We start from the raw sequence: 20,251 nt of genomic DNA, 5'->3' as shown, positions 1-20,251 counted from the left end.
GGGAAGAACTCACCTGAGAGTAGCGGACAGGTGTTTAAAGTAGCTGATAGTTGTAGCCGGTCTGCGGCTGCGCTAAACAGGCACTCTGATTGGATGAGAGAATATCGACTGCAGCTCAACCGTCTGCTTGATTGGTCGATTGAGTGACGACAGAGAATCGGATTAAAGAAGCCATCCAATCAGCTGTGAATAAACAGTTTGTGTGAGCGGGTATCAAGACATAATTAATATTAAACTTTGTGTTTATCATCATATTTATTTGCAAAATATAGAATTGCATATACCTCATCCAGTTTGAGTTCAGTTTAAATATTTTTTTATCTGAACAACAATGTGTAATCAAACTGAAAGTTAATTTTAGAATGTTTTTCTGGTCTTTTAAGGGGTCGTGACATGAAAGAGATTATTGTAATATTATCTGACTCATCTTTCATGTGATTAAAATGAGATCTTAGGCACATTCTATTCAATCTGACGCCAGCTGTCTAAACTGTGATCCGATCCAAGATGGCCTACCTCCAGGCACGTCGGCCTCACTCCTGTGAGATTTCTACAAATATAATGCCTATGGATATGAATATATCATTTTTGGATTGGTTGTGGTCCAGTCAGTGGCTCCTCCTCCTTCCTGGGTAATCCAAACTGTAAAATCAGGTTTCATAGTGCTACATAATGGTTTAAAAGTAACTGATGTATCTTCTGGCTCTTTTTTAGTTTTTTCATATTGATCAGAACCTAGTTAGAAACATTTCATGGGTTGGAATCATATCCTGCACTGATTGTACACAGTAAAATCAGGGCCTAAATCTAAATTCTTGACTTCCTCAATGAAACTCACATGACTTACTTTGGTAATTTGGACTTTTGTTATTTTCACACCTGGATCTCACCTGTTCTATTTCAATTAAAAAAAATTACATTATTTTCTGTCAGTTAGGAAATATGTAAATTTTTTTAAATTGAAATAGAACAAAATGACTTCTGAGGATGAATGACACAGCTGTGGATCCCAAACTGATACCTGTCTGGAGAGAGACACAGAGCAGAGGACTATGAAACCAAATCTAGTCTCCTTCATAAAAGAATGTGAGAGAGACTCCATGTTCTGATGAAAGATTGGGATTTTTATTATACTAAGATTCATCTATAATATACAAACATTCACAATATTTTATACAATCACTTTGTGCTTCTCCCTACGGAGTAAACCGTTAGACAACAAGTTTACAGAATTGGTCCATGGTACACAGGACCTAAAAATAAGCTCATGCTCAACAACAGTATATTTAGATCTAAATCTATCATTTACAAATTCACTTCAAAAATAAAGTCATATGAAGACAATTTTATTTTATATTCTCATAAGATGACACACAGTGGGGTCACTCCTGGGTCCAAACACAAGAACCCTTACAGCTGCATGGGTTATAATTATCATTATAATAATATTTAACAATATCACACACACACACGCACACCTGATCATGTAAAACACACTGCAAACATGGTGGCTACATGACAACACCTGCTAAAGGGGCGGGGCCTCCTCTCTGCACACTACTGGTAGGTGAGACTGTAGATGACTAGAAAACAGCTTCAGGGTGATGGCCATCATGAGGCACGGCTGCAGGCTGCGAGGGCCCTTCATGGTTAGACTGGTCCAAACTGGGCTGATGTGACCCTGGTCCCCGTCTACTCTGAACTGGATTTAACTGGATTGATTCAGACTGAAGTGAACTGGCAGTACGGTCCTGGGTTGATTTGGAAAGAACTGGCCTGATCCAGATTAAACTGCTGTGAACTAAACTGAACCAAATGTGTATGACTGGATCTTTCCTAGACTTATTTGATAAAAACGGTAATAATCTACCCTGAATAACTCTTAGTTGGTCAGAATTTTAATGTGATTTAAAGTCTTTTCACATAAAGAGTCCGGATGGTCATCAGAAAACTGATGGTGAGGAAGGTGAACCTCTTATTGCCGAGTTTAGGTTTGGCAGGAAATTTGTGTTAAAGGTCATGGCTACAACTTTTTCATCAAAACAATTAATTTTACAAAAATAATAGATCCACTGAATGTCTAGAGTGGTGTGGAATGAAATAATTAATTTTACAAAAAAATAAAATATTTAGTATATACATATTTGTTTTATACATTTTGACGGGTCCAAAATATATTAATATTGATTCCTGGTTATGATGCCAAAGTTGAAAGAAAATGATTCTCCATATAGGAATAGCAGATTAAAGTCAAGTAAGATGCAGCAAAGGCATTGCCAGATCCTAGGAGCTTTGAGATTGTGATAAAAATTGGCTTCTTCTCTGTGTTGCATTTCTCAGATTTAGGCACAATAAAATTAATAAAATAGTGAAAATTTGTTAATCTTTCGTGCGTTGGTCACAAGTTCAGGTAGCAAAAATAGCTAAAAGCCACCTGGAGGTACCTGGTTTCCCTACTGGTAATGGCATAGTTACACCTTGACAATTTAAGGCCAATTTATGCTTCTGATGCATAGCCTCTGCAACCGTAAAATCTGTCTCTGTGCGCGACCACGCCCTCTGTGCAGATGTTCTACAACTGTTGTCACGCACCTCAAAAAAATCCTGACTACGCATTGGACAGTTGCAAACCCGCGCAGACCTCAAGCGGAAGTGCGCAGAGAAAAAGCAGCTGTGACTGGTCTTCGAATAGGCTCCCCCTAGCGCTCTGGCAGGAAACTGCTGTGTTTCCCTAGAAATTCCAGACTGACGGTGCAGAGGCATACCAGCAAAACTGGTTCGCGACCAGACCCAAGCGACATTTGATGTGCAGAAGTCTAATCTGCCCTTTAGCCAGCATTGGCTGACGTACAAACAAGTTGGCAACAACGCTGGCGTATGTTGATAAGTTATGGGTCTATTTTGTATAAGTTATGAGCATACTGAAGCACGCTGGCAAACGTCGACATACGGCAAGTACGACATATGCCGGCGTATGCTCATATGTGGGCCATAAGTTAAAGGGAGGTTATGTGATCGTTGATATACGTTAATTGTAAATTACTCAGAAGTCGTGGTGTCTAGCTTATCCAACCTGTATCATCCCCATCATAGGGTGAGAGAGAAGGTGAGTGTGAGGGATCCTCCCTTCTTTTTATATCATTTTACTTTTTATTTTTTTAGCGGGCAGTAAAAAGCTGCTAGGGTAATATCGCGACTGCGAAGTTTAGAGAAATCTTCTTGTTGTGCCTGGCATGCAGGCCAGGCCTGGGTGCATTGCTGTCCCCCTCAGGACACTGGTTTGTGACATTTCATGGGCATTACGTTGCCGTGCGTTATGCGTAAGTTAGGCTATCGTTGGACATAAGTTCTGGACTCATTTTGAATACTCTATGTATACACCCACAATGAAAAAAATAAAAAGTTCAGTGTATACCAGCATTTTAGGAGATTCTGGGACTTCAGCATACACTGGCTTAATCGTCAAGATGTGACAGCGCCATAAGGTAAACGTTTGCTAATTCTTAAAAAAAAAAACTGGCAGCAATCTTGAAACAGTAAATTTGAAGGTTGGAACAAGAGCGGGTCAGCACAATTGCACCACGTACTGGCCAGGAGAAGTTAAACTTGTATCTTTCTCCTTTAACAAGTCAACATTTAATATCTATCTTGAGTTAATCAATAAGTCATTGTTCAGCAGGTGACTCTGGTATTGATTAGTCCATTTTCAGCAGATGACTCGGTTAATGATGAGTCATTATTCATCCAGCGACCGATGCCTAAAGTGAAACTTTAATTGGAGAAATTACTTTACTGCTTAGTCACTGTTCTGCAAGTGACTCATGTTTGTTTCAAGCTATTTTTGGCCAGGTGACTAACTTTAACAGTCAGTATTTCACAGGTCTTTATTGAAACCGGTCCTTATTGATCAGCAGTTTATTCTTGTTAATGTCTGGTAAAGGTAAAGCAGTTTAACAGTGTTAAACCATTCAGTGACTCAGGTTAACACATTAGTGCTCAACAGAAGTTTTTTAATGATGGGTCAATAATAAGCAGATGACAATGTTGACTTGATTAATAAGGTTCACATCAGGACGAACACTAAAGGACTGTTGATGATACATTTGTTTGGTCTGGATTAATGTTGGAGGGGGGGCGGCCTAGTGGTTAGGGCATAGGTCTTGAAATCCTGAGGTTGTGAGTTCAAAACCAACTCTTACAGACTGCCACTCTGGCTCTCTGGGCAAGACCCCCAACACCTCATTGCACCCCACGAATGCAGCTTACTGCTTATTCAAATTGCAGAGATAAATTTCTCCAATGTTAGATCAATAAAGTTCAATTATTATTATTAGTTTAACAGTGTCAAATTTGACTCAGTTTAACAATATTAAAATTGAGGCATAGTTTACAGCATTAATGTTGACTCTTAAGCCTGATTTATACTTCAAAACTAGGCTGTCTGCGTAGATGTCGCAGCGAAAGCAAAGACGTCCGCGCCCCCTCTGCAGACACTCTGCTGCATCTCTCCCAAGTTGTAGTAGACCGCAGAAAGTGCTGCAGACAGGAGGCCTCTGATTGGTCAAATCTACATCTGCTTGCTGGCTTGGTTTGTTTGTATGAACGCAGTTGTGGAAACGACTCGTGAAGTTGGACCAGCTAGAAGAGCGAGGTGCACAAGAACTTTGGGACCCTTTTTCCACCTGGATTCCCGCTCTTTTTCACCGTCATGTCCTTCCGTTGTTGGACAAACTTGCCCCACTTCCTCACCGCCATCTGTATCTAGTGGTGTGGAATATAATATAGCGCAAACCACTCTTCAATATTGAGCATAAATCAAAAATGTCTGCGTCAAGCTCACTGCTAAAAACTGCCACTGGGAGTACAACCAGCCCTTTACATAGACAGTGCTAACGTTGAGTCAGACTTTATCAGAGTTAACAGAGTTTAACACCTTAACATTGTTAAACTATTTCTTAGTTTTGCAGTGTTAACTCTGACTCGTAGTTTAACACTGTTAAAATTGGGTCATATTTGAACAGAGTTAGCATTGAGTCATTGTTTCAGTGTGTTCATATTCACTCAAAGTTTAACGGTACTAAAAATGAGTCATAGTTTAATAGTGTTATTTCTGACTCATAGTTTAGCTGTATTAACACTGTCTCATAGTTTAACAAAGCTAACATCTAATTACAGTCCAATATACAGATTAAAACCTCAAACCTTGAGTATATGAGAATAAGCTCCTTAACTTTTGCTAGTCTTGCATGTTGAGTCCCAGTGTTAACCTTGAGTCTCAGATTAACAACATTCCAGTTTAATCATAATTTATTAATTATAAGTAAACCGAAATAAATCGACTAATTCAACATTGTTAACTGTGATTGATAGCTTAGCTAGAAATCGATGAAAACAGCGAGTCGTTCTGCAGGAGAATTGTGTTAAAGCTGAGTCATAGTTTGGCAGTGACTGTTCTTAAAGCTAAGTTGATGTTTAACAGTGAGAGGCGGAGCTGTGCTTTTCTTTGATCCTACCTTAATAAAAGCGACATTCTAACGTGGTGCATTTAAATCCACCAATCATTTCATGTCAACCTAATGGGAATGGTGATGATCTGAAAGAAGACATTGAAATGTAAAACACAAGATGCTGTTTTTTACTAGTCTGCTTCCCATCTGATGAGCTTTCCAGAGTTCAGACCATAAGTCCAGCCATCAGAAGGAGCAGTAGCCACCTCCTTGACTTCCTGGGACTCTAACCACGACTATGTTTCCTTTTATATCTGTTTAACACCTGTCAAGGTTCTACCTGCTTTGTGATGTTGCTTTTACTGTGCATTGAAAGTACAGAGTTAAGTAAGAGTTGTTGAGTTATTAAGCGTTAGACCATTTCTAATGTCAGTCTCACATCATCATGCAACCATGGCTTAAATAACAGCAGGGTGTTAGAGGTTGGGACGTCTTACTGGCACCAGTTCAGCAGGATCATCCTGGAGGCACTGACACAAACCTTGGACTTTTTCACGACAACAGCATAGAAACCCCGCCAAGTGTTGGTCAACTGTATGGTCAGCAGGTGGCGCTTTAGGTTTAAGTCGCACAAATGTCCCCTAAACAGAGTAAGGGCCACAATAGGAAACCAAAAACCAGATGTAGTTCTGTCCCTTCTCATACTCTGTGGAGAGCCTGCTGAAACATGACAAGTTAACTTTGGGGAGGAGACGCCAGCAGTCAGCCGGCCTCAGATACACGGACATCACATAGATGGAGGTGTTTCATGGATTTCTGCAGGAGGATTCACTGATGGCTCACAAATATGGACTGAAGCAGAGCGGGGGTGAAGGGATGTCTTAACAGTTGAAATATCTGATTTTCTTCGTTTTACCTACAGACTGGGGTGGGAAAAGGAGGAGGGAAGGAGTGGTTCGACTGATGATCAGCAGCATTTCTGAGGTAACTGGGCAGGCTTGTCGGTCAGTCTGGTGGTCTTTGAGCCAGGAGCTGCAGGCACCTCCACGTCCACACGCTCAGACATCTTTACACAGATGATGTCTACCAGGCGCTCAAACACCTGCCGTACATTGATATTCTCCTTGGCGCTTGCCTCGTAGTACTCAAATCCTGCAGGGGATAACAACAGTTCACACCAGGAATGCTACTCCACAAAGAGAAAAACAAGTTAACAAAACCACAGTTGATCTGTAGTGTTTTTGTAATAAAATCCTTTTTTTTTCTACAAAAGTTTATTGGAAGGATTCTGATAGAGTCTTGTCGCTTGTTCAAAATGACTATGTTTTGAGTCAGATCCATCATCCATCATAAAAAGTGCCATCCACACTGGATCCATTCGGACATCCAGAGAGCACAGCTTTTATTTTGAAAACTCAACAGATCTGCTTTGCTTGTCCAGTGTCTGACTTCCTTTGTGACTCATCTGGTGTTTAGAAATATGTGTTTTATTCCATCATCCATTGAAAAAAGCCTGTATCTGTATTTGTGATGGACAATAGAGGAGGGCTCTCCCCTAGTTGTGCCAAGGAGCCACTGGACAAGAATCACCTCATCAACTAGAAAAAGCTTCATTTTGTGACAGAGAAAACCCCACAGATGACGGAGAATGAAGCTGTACTACATGTAGTTCCTTCAAAGTGCCACATGGTGCACTTAAAGGCTTTCACCTTAGACCAGGCATCCCCAACCTCGGTCCTCGAGGCCCGCTGTCCTGCAGGTTTTAGAGGTTTCCTTGCTCCAGCACAGCTGATTTTAATTGAAAGCTGATTAACAGGGTTTTGGTCTACTGCAATTATTATAACCAGCTGTGCTAAAGCAGGGAAACCTCTAAAACCTGCAGGACAGCGGGCCACAATGACCGAGGTTGCGGATTCCTGCCTTGGACCACTTTGATTGTGTGTTCCAGAGCTACCATTAGCCGCATTCCTTCTTTAGCACACCTAAACTAGATGAATCATTTGCTACAAAATACCAGCAGCTATTAATGACTGAAAGCTGCTGAGGGAGTCAGGAGTCATCCTTCTGGGATAGACCAGAAAATGTGGCAGGATAATAGCTCTGGATGATCAGACAGGGTCAACCCATTTGTATAAATAAACCAAATGGTTTAAATAAACTAAAATAAATTTTTGATGCTATAGATTATTATTCAGACAAAAAAACATGTTCTTCAGTCATTTAGATTGTTTTTACTCTAAGTTGATATCACAGCAACTTACCCAGCTGGTCGGCCAGGTGTTTTCCTTTCTCAGGCGGTACGACTCTCTCCTCATCCATGTCACACTTGTTGCCCACCATGATCACCTGGGCATTGTCCCACGAATATGTTTTGATCTGAGTGGCCCTGCAGACAGAGTGACAGCAAGCTGGAGCAGTTGCCTCCCAACCTGAATCATTATGCATACCAGCATCGGGCCAATCACATACCAGTCTTGGACTGCATTGAATGACTCTTCGTTTGTGATGTCATACATGAGGATAAAGCCCATGGCCCCACGGTAGTAGGCTGTTGTGATGGTACGATAACGCTCCTGCCCTGCAGTATCCTGGAGGCACAGAATCAGAGCTCAGAACAGTGCTATAAGCTTGACTTTATCAATGGTTAGAACTTCCATCTCTACCCAGGGTTCTCATTCCTTGCATTAACTCAGTAAAATACAACATTGCTAACAGCTCAATTATATTTTAGCGACCACATCACATAGAAAAATCCTTGGACTTTGTAAACAAAGTCAAACATCTAAAGATGGCTGCAGGAGAAACCCTGGTGTCTTTTGATGTCACTTCATAACATGCATACCTCTATCAGAGGCAGTGGAAACATTCAGGAAACGTCTTCAACAAGAAAGTGACCTAAACAACAGGACTTATTTCACTCTGGACCAGATCTGCAGCCTACTGGACCTTTGTCTTTCCACAACCTATTTCAAGACCAAGGATCATTTTTACAGACAGAAGCTTGGTTGTACCATGTGACTCCAGTGTCTCCAGTTGTAGCCAATCATTACATGGAAAAGAGAGTTTTGGGCACCTTCATAGGAAGACCAGCAAGCCACTGGTTTAGATATGTAGCTGACACATTAGTCATAATCCTGGTAAAAGAAGTGCAAGCTTTCACAACACACATCATCTCAGTGGACCACCACATCAAGTTCACCAGAGAGGATGCCAATGACAACAAGCTACCTTTTCTGGACTGTTTAGTGAGCATGAAAGGAGATGAAAACCTAAACATTTAAGTGTATAGGAAACCTACTCACACAGACCAATATCTACTTTTTGACCCACACTACCCACTGGAACACAAACTTTCTGTCATCAAAACCTTACAACATTGAGCTGAACATGTTTATCTGCTCTCCAAACCTGAGGTTACCCAAACTGGGCGTTTTCAGGACTCCTGTTTTTGTGTTTGTGTTTCTGTGTTTGCCTCCCTTCATCCACCAGGAGGCGCCTGGTTCTGGTCCGCCTCCTCACACACCTGCTGATGGTTTCCTCGTTAAACGGAGTGTTCTTAAGCTGCTGACTGCCACTACTTCGACGCCAGAGTGTTTGCCAGTTTAGGGTACTCTAGCCAAGCTGAGTTTTTGCTGAGTCAAGCTGAGCTTTTTGTCAACCTGAGTTTAACTTTGTTTTTGTCTTCGCCTCTTGGCAGGAAGTCATCCTGCAAACTGGATTTCTCGGACCTTCACTCCCTGGAAGGATCAACTGAGCTTCAAACTGAGCTGGGGTTCAAACAGGAGGTTTGGATCCACTTTCCCCAAGAGATTGTTTGAGCTTCTCACTGAGAAAGGGAGAATTCACCTTTTGCCTGGTCTCTCTGTTCGGTTTTCTGCATTTGGGTCTGAACTTTGTAACATCATGACAGGCGTTTGTCAAATCAGCAAAGAAATCCAAAAAACATGCAGCAGATCATAACGCGGAGAAGATTAAACGCAAAAACATGGGCATCCCATATGTTGCTGGAGTCTCTGACACACTCAGGAGGATTTTCTCCAAACACAAAATCCCAGTACATTTTAAAACCAAAAAAGATCCTTCGACATAGACTAGTGCATCCTAAAGACAAACCCACCAGACCTAAGATGAGCAGAGTGGTGTATGAAGTTCAATGCGGTGAGGAATGCTCTGATCTTTATATTGGAGAAAACAGAACAACATATCCACAGACGCATGGCCCAACACAGACAGGCTACCTCCTCTGTACAAGACTCTGCTGTCCATCTACACCTTAAGGACAAAGAACACTCATTTAGGACCAGAATGTTCACATTTTGGACAAAGAAGCCAGGTGTTTTGAAAGGGGTGTGAAGAAAGCCATTTATGTTAAGAAAGAAAAAACAACCTTAAACAGAGGGGGAGGACTCAGGTTTCAGCTCTCAAAAACCTTTCCACTCAGCTACAGAGTTGATTCCTTCCCACTATCATCTTAATCCTCATCGCAATGCAAGGGATCCTGTTTAGCCAAGCCAACAACAACCCTAACAACTTCCCTTTACAGATGCATGGGCTAGTATCGTGTTTTACAGGCCAACAACGACCTCAACAACTTCCCATTACTAAGGGGTGGACCTGTTTTTTACGGTTCACTTTGCATGTTTCCTAAGCCATAACAAGGCTTTTGTTTGAGCCACTCTATAAGCCTGGAACTCAACGCTACTCCAGACATTTTGAATTGAGAAAGCTTTCTGGATGGGAAGTGTAACGTCTTCAAACTTGGGAAAAAAAGTCCAGTAGTCTGTTTACTGGACACAGGACCTGGACACAGGTCCAGGTCCTTAGCTCTAGCAGTGACAACAGGGTCCATGGTAGAAGCAAGGAGGTTTGGAATGTACGTGGAAAGATCTTTCAATTTCAAGAACTTTTCCTTTGCTATCACCTCTGACACTGGTGGAGGGATCCAGCAATTGTCAAACCATCCTGTTCAAACCTACCATCTCCTGCTCCATCCTTTAGCATCTCCTGCTCCATTCTGCTATCGGTTGCAAATGATGTACAGAAACCTTGAATAAATGACACTCACTCTAGAGAAAGTGAGGATGAAACCTCACTCTGCAAACCCAGAATCTTATATGAACAGGACAGGCAACCTCAGGTTTGGGGATGTTTTAGTTGCTTTAAGATGATGTGAGGAAACCGAGGCCATCCTGATGATTAGCAACCATGGAGGCTGCTCTTCCTATGTTACAACCCCAATGTCAGAGCATACCATTAGAGCATAACTTCAGCTGCTGTGTGTGTTTGTGTGTGTGTGTGTTTGGGTGTCTCTGTGAACAGTGTGGACTCTGCTGTAGAGCTCCAGAGATGTTTTATGTCTGGAGCATCACTGGGGGATCATAATCTGCTTTGGGCTGATTGTTAACGGGAAAACTAAGAAGAAATGGGATGAAGGTGGAGATGAGTCCAATGGTCTGCTGGGCTCGGCGTGAGTTTTATCTTCATCCTGCTCTCCCCTGCAGCTACTCTGAAATCAGACGTTCTGCTAAATTTAGCCATTAGCGTCTCTGCTGTGACTCAGTTTGAGTTGCTTTCCACTGAGGGATGCAGCTCACTCAACCTGAAAGGATGCAGACCTGATGTGACAGTGGCTGGGCTCCAGCTGCAAGTTCCTCTCATATGTTCCATAATTAACTACAGTTTCTATTTGTTCATGTTCTACATCGTATGAAACAAGGAAATGTCTGAAGATCCAGAAAAGAAAGCTGCTTATAATGCTGTAACGCATTCAGCTTAAAACAAACCCTGATTTATAGCAGCCAAATAGATAAAAGGTCACTTGTAGGCCTCAGCAATGCATTTTGGGTAATGGAGTTCAAGAGAGCGACACCACCTAAAATATTTCCACTTGACTTCTCTATTTGATGCTGAGAACTAAAAAATGTCAAAGCGAGGGAGATGAAATGTAGGCGACCTACAGGTTAGATGAACCAACAAAGCTTTATGTTGAACTGAAAATCAAGCAGTTAAATATCTTCATGTCATCTCAGGTCACTGTACAGCTACCTGATGCTAATAACCACAGCTCCCATGATGCTCTTCTGCAGCTGTTCTACACATCTGAGGCTTTAGTCTATTTTTACTCCCCAAAGAGCTGTTTAAATCAGTTGCCGCAAATTAACCCCCATCCACACACAAACACACACCCATTCCAATGTTCCTGCTGCTCCTCCATCCCGGCGTTCACCCTGAGATGTCCCTTTAATTGCCCCCAAAGAGGATGCCGTTTGTGTGTCTGTTTTGTATTTATCTGTGTGTGTGGGGGCGTGTGACTGTGTGAGGCAGCAGGGAGGGAGTTAGCGTGAAGAGCTGTTACCATGGCAACAATATCCCCACTGAAAGAGCGGGTGGCAGCACAGCAGCGAGAGCGTCGGTCAGAGCAGAACATCATGTCTCCGTCTGTTGTTATTTAGCATTCCTGCTGGAGTACCCTGCAGACGGTTAATGCAAGAGGATTCTAGAGACTGTTCATTCTGAAGGTTCCTACTAAGGCCCCCAAGAGAAAGTTCCCAGTAAAGTGTTCCCAGAGAAAGGTTCCACTTAAGGTACCTGCAGAGGTTTCATGCAAAAGGATTCTATAAAAGGTTTAGGTTCCTAGTGAAGCCTCCAAGAGAAAGTTCCTACTAAAGATTCATGCTAAAGGTTCCTCCCGAAGGTTCAAGTAGAATGCTCCCAAAAAAAGTTTACACTGAAGCTTCTTACTGAACGTTTGTAATGAAGCTTCCTATAGAAAGGTTCCTACTGAAGGTTTATCCAAAATGTTCCCAGAGTCAGTTCCTAATTGGTTCTTTGTAAAGGTTCATGGTGAAGGATGTGTATTTCCAAACCTGCCCTGTCTGCCATTACAGTTTATCGTAACTGTAAGCCTTCCTGATGTCTCAAACTGATTTATTTTTTCCCTCAGAGATGAGCTGAACTTAAACAGTCTCTTTCACTTGGTTATTTCTTCTAGATCTACATGGTCTTGTCCTCCACACCAGTGACAGGTTTAATCTTTTTTTTTTTTTAGCCTTTATTTTCATTACACTTTCACAATTACAGAGCAACGAAATTAAATCCCTGCATTTAACTCATCGCCTTTGGGGAGCAATGGGCTGCCATTGTGCAGCGCTCTGGTAGCAGTGTGGGGTTAAGGGTCTTTGCTCAGGGACCCAGAGTGGCAGTCCGTGGGCGTGGGGCTTGAACTCAGAACCTCTGGAATCCAAGCGCCATGCCCTACACCACTCGGCCGCCACTCCCCTTAAATCTATGACAGCAGACTAGAAGAGGCTTCTACACTGCAAAAAATGGAAATCTAAGTAAGTCATTTTTTCTTAAAGTAAGTGCATTTTTTCTCCAATTGAGGACGAAAGTGAGACACTTTGCCAATGGAACAAGACAATTTACATTTAAAATAAGAAAAAACAATTGCATTATCTTATTTCAAGTTCATATTATCTAATTATCTTATTTTAAGAGTAAAGATACTAATTTCATTGGCAAATCAATTATTTACCTACTAAAATTAAGGGTAAATACACTTAGTTCAAGACATTTTTACTTATTTCTAGATATTTTTTGCAGTGTAACAGCTGATGGAGGCTGATGGTGGTCTCATGGGGAGGTTATGCTAATCTTTATATCTACAGCTCTAAAGACAACTGAAGCTCTGAGGTATTCTGACTAACCGTTTTAGGCTCTTCATCAATCTGGAGTTTAAGCTTAAAATACGTAACCTCTGACCCAAACTTAACTCTGTTATTTAATTTAGCTTCAGCTCAGTAAAGTCGTCTTTCATCTACCCTGAAGCCCCTTCCCCTCTCCTTACCCAGATCTGCAGCTTGATCCTTTTGTCGTTGCGGTAAACCGTCTTCACCTTGAAGTCAATGCCGACGGTGCTGACGAAGGAGTTGCTAAAGGAGTCGTCTGCGTAGCGGAACAAGAAGGATGTCTTCCCAACGCTGCTGTTCCCAATGATCAGTAGCTTGAACATGTAGTCGAAGTTCTGGTCGGAGCCATCCCTCTGGCCATAACGCTGATCTGCCTTCGCCATCTGATGTTTGGTGAGAGGACAGAAGAAATCTGTCAAATCAGAGGGCAAACATCTGAGTTCAGTTTGAACATTCAATCCAGACCTGCACTCTTTGTCTGCTCTAATGTTCCCTTTGAATTTTAACTGAGATCAGCAGCACCTTCTGATGCTCTACCTGACCTTAAAACCCTTGACTGAGGATTGCACTGCTGTATACCAGTAAGCATTGATGGGATTACATTCTGATGAGATCGACTGCTCAGAGAAGTCTTCAGATAAATCTGTTCTCTGGGGCCACTTACAGGAATCAGTCCAGGTAAACCAGACACAACATTACATCACTGCCAAGTCACTGATTACCTGGTTCCTACCTGTCATAGGATGTCTCTACCTGCACCAGGAGTAGAACTTTATGTTTTACAGGTTAACAATTAAGATCAAGTCATGTAATAGCTGTGGAACACCTCCAGTTCCTAGAAACTTTCTAGTGACCTAATGTGGTCCTCATGCCTAGACACTGTTCAGAAGAAGACCCAAAGGAGACTGGACATCCTGTAGCAACCCAACAATTGTCCAACCGTCCAGAGAAGCTGGATGTCCTATTTTACACCAATATCATTCAATTTGTTTTAAGCTTCACCATCTGTGTGTGGTTTGGATTATCTATGAAATTGGACAGGTACAAACTGCAACAAACAGGTCTATGGAAAGGATACCTGGACCAACCGGTCAACCAACCGTCCATCTGTCTGTTCATCCATCCACGGCCTGTACAAGTCTATGGTCAGAAATGGGCAGATAACTTCTCTGCAGATCCCACACATCCTGGACACTATAGGTCACAGGTGTCAAACTGGTTCCAGAGAGGGACGTGTGGCTGCAGGTTTTCTTTCCAACCAAGCAATAGCACACCAGACTCCATTCCTCTCATCAAGTGAGTCCAGTCAGAACATGATGACTTGATGAGTTGAATGGAGTCTGGTGTTCTATTGCTTGGTTGGAAAGAAAACCTGCAGCCACACGGCCCTTTCTGGAACCAGTTTGATACCCCTGCTTTAGGACATTAATTGAGAAAACAAATTGACACAAAGACAGATTGTCTCTCTGCTGAACTCACAGCCATGCTAGTCACTCTGCAAGAACAATTAAGCCCTTCAATACCACTACTACAGAAAATTGTCTGTGTTCACGCACTTGTAGACACTGCTCCTTGTCCAACAAAGAGTTTAACATACTTTGGCTTGATTTGTGTACAGATGTGAGAAGATGTGAATTCCTTGCACACAAACTCGGCATTAATTCTGAGGGTATGGCTGAAGCCACAGCAACAAGAGCACCAGGACTGATGAGTCTGACTCAAGTAATTAAAAAAAAAACATAGAAAACAAACTGGAACAGGAAGCTGTTAGAATCTGATGTGTAATAAGATGGTCATTGAGAAGGTAACTCCAGTTTAACCACCAGGAGAGACTGGCAGGTCTGATTATAGAGACAGAAAAATGATGATATCAGCATAGAAACTGCTCAGCAGGAACAATTGGGAACTTCTTTAGTCAAACAAACAACCATTAACCAGTAATAAATATCAACACATAAGATTGCTTTATCTGTTGACTTCCGTCAGGAATTGCAGGCTGGAGTAAACAATGGGAGGAGTTAGGACAGGTGAGGTGGAGCCGTACCTGTCCTTCTAAAAATGCCATAAAACCATTGAGATGGACTGGAAGTCAGACCTGAACAGGTGGTTTGACATTAATGTTGTGTTTCTAAGTCAATGGATGGTGAATGGCTGATGATAACTGCTCAACAGGAAAAGTAGCTTGGACACCACTGATCACAAACAACATGGAGTTACTGGGACCTGAAGAGCAGGCAATTAGGGAATGGATCATAGTCACATTCCTTTACATCTAAAGGAATGTTGGTAAAAGTAAGGCCATTGCCTATTGTCTGGGAGATTAGACCCTTAGAAATTTTATTGTTTTGGCTAAATAATTGCAAAATTTAACGCCTTAACCTCAAATAATTTGTTTCCGTTTTGAAACCTGAAGATCCCCTTTACTAAAATGGACAATAATTATCAAGCTGAGAAAATCCAGCCTGTTGAGAAGAACAAGAACAAGTGAAAGACTGTCAACTAAATAAGAGCTCAGTAGCTGAGACTTTGAACAAGAACTGCAGGTAAAATCAGCCCCATGAAGAACACAGCAAGCAGACAAGCTGAAACTCTGAAAACAAGACACGCCTTCACCTGACCATGTGTAACCAGCGGATCAGCCTGAAAAACAGCCAACTGAGATCGATATTTCTGCAGAAACATCCGGGTCCTTATTCCCAAAGCCTTCCTGTTAGGAGTTTAATCTTCAGTGATTCGGCTGCTGAGAATGACACTATGGAGAAGACAGAAGCCCTGACCTTAGTGAGGAGGTGTGGTTGACCTTGTTTCTGGGCTTGTGATTGGTTAATGCAAGAATCAAATGTTTTCCTTTTAATAGAGAGAAATAAACCAATCATGGAGTTTAGACTGTATGAAGAAATGTGTGATAATGATGATGAAACTTTGCATCATTTTCCTACAGCATCACTTTGAACCTTTTTTTTTATCCTCATCAGTATTTTTGATTTGCTGATTGTTGTATTTACTCTTCATTCTGGTCCTTTTACTGCTTCATCTGTTAGATGTTAATGTGGACTCACCCATTAACATTTTATTGTGATTGGCTGCTTGTTTAAAGAGGACTGATTTGGCAAAACGACCATAAAGCAGCTGGTGGGGGAAAATAGAGGAGGAATCTTGGTGGCCACTGACCGGAACCAGCCAAAAGGACACTTTTCCTATTTTAAAACAGTATTGGGGACAGTGGCGCTCCAGCAGTATGCAGTCATCCTGTTTCTCTTTCTCTTGTTTGGATCACTGGTGCTAAGTCAGACTTCTTTCCCGGTTCAAGTTAGACTCTGTAGGGTTGCCTTCTATCACCAGTTCTGTTCAAAAATCTGTAAGAGCCAAAGTAAATGTTTTATATTTTGTTAATATTTTTGGTGGCACAGGTGTTCAGATCTCCCCACACCTGGAGTGATTGCTTAGGGCGGAGGTCTTCAACAGGGGGTCTGCGACTCCTAGGGGGTCCACGGAGGTTTTGGTTGATTTGACTTTTTTTTTAATATTCCCCCCTGCAATTCTTTCCACTAATTGTAATGTATGTAAATGTACATTAACAAGAACTCAACACACTGTAATAAACAGAATCAGAAATACTTTAATCCCAGGGTGAGATTACTTTTGTTACATTACTCCATATGTAATAGAGTGATTATATGACTAGTTAGATATAACCAAATGTCATACAATATATACCCCCTGGGTTAGAGGGTGTGATCCCTTGTTATTTAGGAGATAGGGGTGTACTTGATAGTCAGTTTGGGGAAGAACTTTTGGCAAACTTTTCTGTTGAACGTCATTTCTAAGAAAGAAAACGCAAGTTGGGCATACGATTGTTTATTGGAGAGGTGTCACAGTTAAAAAAACTTGTCAGCCAGCAGCGGCTCCATTGGTGGATGGAAGTCGCCACAACATCCATGGGCAAGATTTCTAGGTATAACCAAAATCCTGAAGGGGATATGGTTTGAGGACCATCAGATTTCTTCTTTTAGTGGAGGAGGTGTTTCTGTTGGCTCCATCTAGCCAGTAGCATGTGCTGTTGCAGTTTAAGTATCTCAGGGTGTTGTTCAGGAGGGAGGGGAGAATGGAACGCGTGACCGAGAGATGGATCGTTGCAGCTACCGGTGGTAGAAGAGAAAACTGAGACAAAACATGAAGCTCTCGATATACCTGTCATAAAATGTGGGTCATGACCAAAAGAACAACCTCCCAGACAGAAGCAGCTGAAAACTGTAATCTGCAGGGTGGAACCTTAGAGATGGGGCCATCCAGCAGAGGCTTAGAGTAGAGGCGCTTCTACTCCATCAGTTTTGGATGGTTGCTACACGCCTCGCTCCGAGCATCCAGGTGGCATCTGGGTTTTCCAAGCACGTCCAGCCAGACTGATGTTCAGGGGACGGCCCAGGACATTAATTCACTCTGCTGACCAAGCATCACCTCAGGCTTCCCCCAGAGGAGCTGGAGGAGCTTTGAGGGAAGTCTGGTTGGCTCTGCTGAGACCACTGCCTGGTCCAAAATATGTGGCACATGAAAAATATATGAGTTTATAAGCTTTTCAATTTGTTTTAAAGCTGTTTTTTAAAATAACTGTTTTTCACTAGTGCACTGAACCCCCTGGTCCAAAACATATGTCTCCTAAAGGCCCCCCAAAATAACAGTTTGGCTGTGATGTTTGAAAATCTGCCTTGTTGTTTGGAACTAGGGGTGACATCATGGAGTCAGGTCCAGAAGTCTCAGCTGCTCCACTGGGTCAACGCCACAAAATCAAACCAGATTATTTAAAATCGGGAAAAACTCTGCTTCTGCGATGATGAAATAATGATGACAGTTAGACTCGTTTTTGACTCCAAAATACTTTGGAATACAAAGCTACTTCGTGATTGGCAGGAGGCCCGTGCCATCATACCTCCTCCTCTGTGCAGCTGATAGTATCAGGTGTTTATGCTGATCTGGTGTTTGCTTTCTTCCAAACATGAAATCCTGCTGTCATTGTGTTTTTTAAGAGACAAGGCTTTCTCAATCCACACTTTCAATCAGCAAGACTGGTTCAGGGTCACGACCTTTAACCAGCTAAATGAGAAGAGTTAGTAGAGCCTAAGGAGAAGGTTGGGTTATCTGTAATTTTTTTTTAGCTTCCTGCTCTGAACTTGCTGAGACGTCTGCTCCTTTAACAACTGGCAGCTGTCTGAAATATTTCACCCATCTGCAGGATCATGGATCTCAGGTCGCTAAGAGACGACTTTATGATCCTTCCAGGTCGATGGGCAGAAAAAACTGCCACTCTGAAGAAATTAAACTAGAACCAAGCAACATAAGAAACGGACCGAAGTAAAAAATGAGATTGAAGTTGAACAAAAGCAGAGCAAACGCTGGAATAAATGAATCAAAATCTCATGTGAACCTCGGATGAAACTCTGGTCATGTGACTCAGCAGACCAGTGCATCATTGTCATGGAAACCTGCTGAGGGAGATGGAGACGATCCATCCCTTAATATGGGCTTTGACCATCAGGTTCTGACGAATAACACTGAAGATGTTCTGGCAGCTCCGTCACACACAGTGGGTCTCACCTGAGGGCCGTTGCTGTGGAGACGAACAGGGCAGCAGTCTCCAGGTGAGACAAGATGAGCTGAAAAACAAGAAGGCGCTGAGGTTAAATCATTTAAGCCTCAGAACCAGATCCGGTCAGGGTCCAAACAGAGTCCTGTTCCTGCTGAACCACTGTGGTTCTGGTTGTGTTCCAGTTGGATCAGATCCGCTGCATGAGGGAGTCTGTGAAGGTGTTTCTGACTAGATCAGAAAGACCCAGCCGTCCTGGTTCCACCGCCCAGTCTGTCTGGAAGACAGGTCCAATCTCACTCATACAGAACTCCAACCAGGTCCCGGGTGAACCCTGACCCGACCTAGATCAGCTGTTCCCACCCAGACTGATGTTCCCTCTGAACCAGCAGGAACATTCTGGTTCTGATGGGTCAGTTCCTCTCAGGAATGTTGCTCCTGTTCTGGTGGTACTGTCTTAATGGAACCAGCCTTGGGAGCAGAAGGTTCTCTCTCTCCAACACCATGACATCACTAAGTGACTCTGACAGGTTCTGCTGGTACCCTCTATTTTAAACAGGTTGAAAGGACAACAACAGTCTGAAGATGTTCTGTTGGGTCATTCTGTCCACAGAACACTTTAACTTCTGTCCTGCAGCGGATCAGAAAAGAACCAACAGAACCAGGATGGAGGCAGAATCCTCCACCATCAGAAGCAGGTCTATGAGGTTCTGATCTCTGATCCAGAATGTGGACTGACGCGCGCGCACACCAACAGACACTCACATCAGCCTAAACCCAAGGTTCGGTTCCAGTTCTGCTGCCATGGTGTCTCACCTCAGCTGGGCGGGTCCGATGCGCGCTCCCTGCACCTGATGGACGCAGCAGAATAGATTCCAGAACGCTTCCTCCGGACCGGAACACACAACCCCGAACAGGATCAGCACCAGCAGCTCCACTACAGCCGAACCGAGTCTCTCTCCGCGGCTTCACGCGGACATGTTGCGATGACGCGGCGCGAGGAGCAGCTGAATGGAGAGAGCCGGCAGCCAATCAGAGAGCAGCTCCGTGCCGCGCGCAGTGACTCATATCTCGTTCCGAACCTGGAGACCATCTGCAAACACGCGCCCGCACCAACACACCCGCGCGCGCGCGTGTAGATCAGATGAAACCTACATGAATCTAATGAAAGGTTCGGCCTGGTGCTGAAGCAGCGGAACCAGAGGAGCTGAAGACTACCTGAGGAGCAACTGGACATCAAACAGGTCCAGATTCTGATTGATCCGAGCAGATCCAGGAGGTATGCAACAGATGAGAAGTTCTGGACAGAATCATCCGAGAGGTTCTAAACCTGAACGTCAGAAAGCTGCAGGAACATTTCTGGGCAGAACCACAGAATCAAGGGTCAGCACAAAAATGCATGGTCCAGGTTAACAGCCAGATGAGACCAGAACCGGCTGTGGTTCTACAGCAGGTTTGCAGCTCAATGATGGAGTAGTGACCCAACACAGAGATTAAAGATTAAATACAGATAAGAAGGATTAAATGTCTTCATT

The 20,251-nt window shown here is 42.9% G+C and overlaps 1 protein-coding gene across 4 annotated transcripts; it reads right to left on the bottom strand.

Moving 5' to 3' along the window:
• Positions 1-3,233: 3,233 nt before the first annotated feature.
• On the bottom strand, positions 3,234-19,699 carry LOC107100514 (ras-related protein Rab-3B-like). 4 transcript variants are annotated; one of them, XM_015399027.1, is made up of 6 exons: positions 19,533-19,699; positions 18,728-18,786; positions 13,294-13,547; positions 7,917-8,035; positions 7,709-7,833; positions 3,234-6,599 (listed from the first exon to the last, which is right to left on the bottom strand). In XM_015399027.1, the coding sequence occupies exons 3-6, from the start codon at positions 13,516-13,518 to the stop codon at positions 6,415-6,417; spliced, it is 654 nt and encodes a 217-aa protein (XP_015254513.1). In that variant the 5' UTR covers positions 13,519-13,547; positions 18,728-18,786; positions 19,533-19,699; the 3' UTR covers positions 3,234-6,414. The 4 variants fall into 4 exon arrangements, with proteins under 4 accessions (XP_015254513.1, XP_015254512.1, XP_015254515.1 ...); XM_015399026.1 differs by having other exon boundaries at positions 13,294-13,518; XM_015399029.1 differs by lacking the exon at positions 18,728-18,786.
• Positions 19,700-20,251: the final 552 nt, after the last annotated feature.

Source organism: Cyprinodon variegatus, unplaced genomic scaffold (genome assembly GCF_000732505.1).
Source record: "Cyprinodon variegatus isolate N-32 unplaced genomic scaffold, C_variegatus-1.0 Scaffold980, whole genome shotgun sequence".
Lineage (NCBI taxonomy): Eukaryota > Metazoa > Chordata > Actinopteri > Cyprinodontiformes > Cyprinodontidae > Cyprinodon > Cyprinodon variegatus.
Note: the sequence above shows the minus strand (reverse complement) of the source record. Positions and strands in the feature narration are given on the sequence as shown.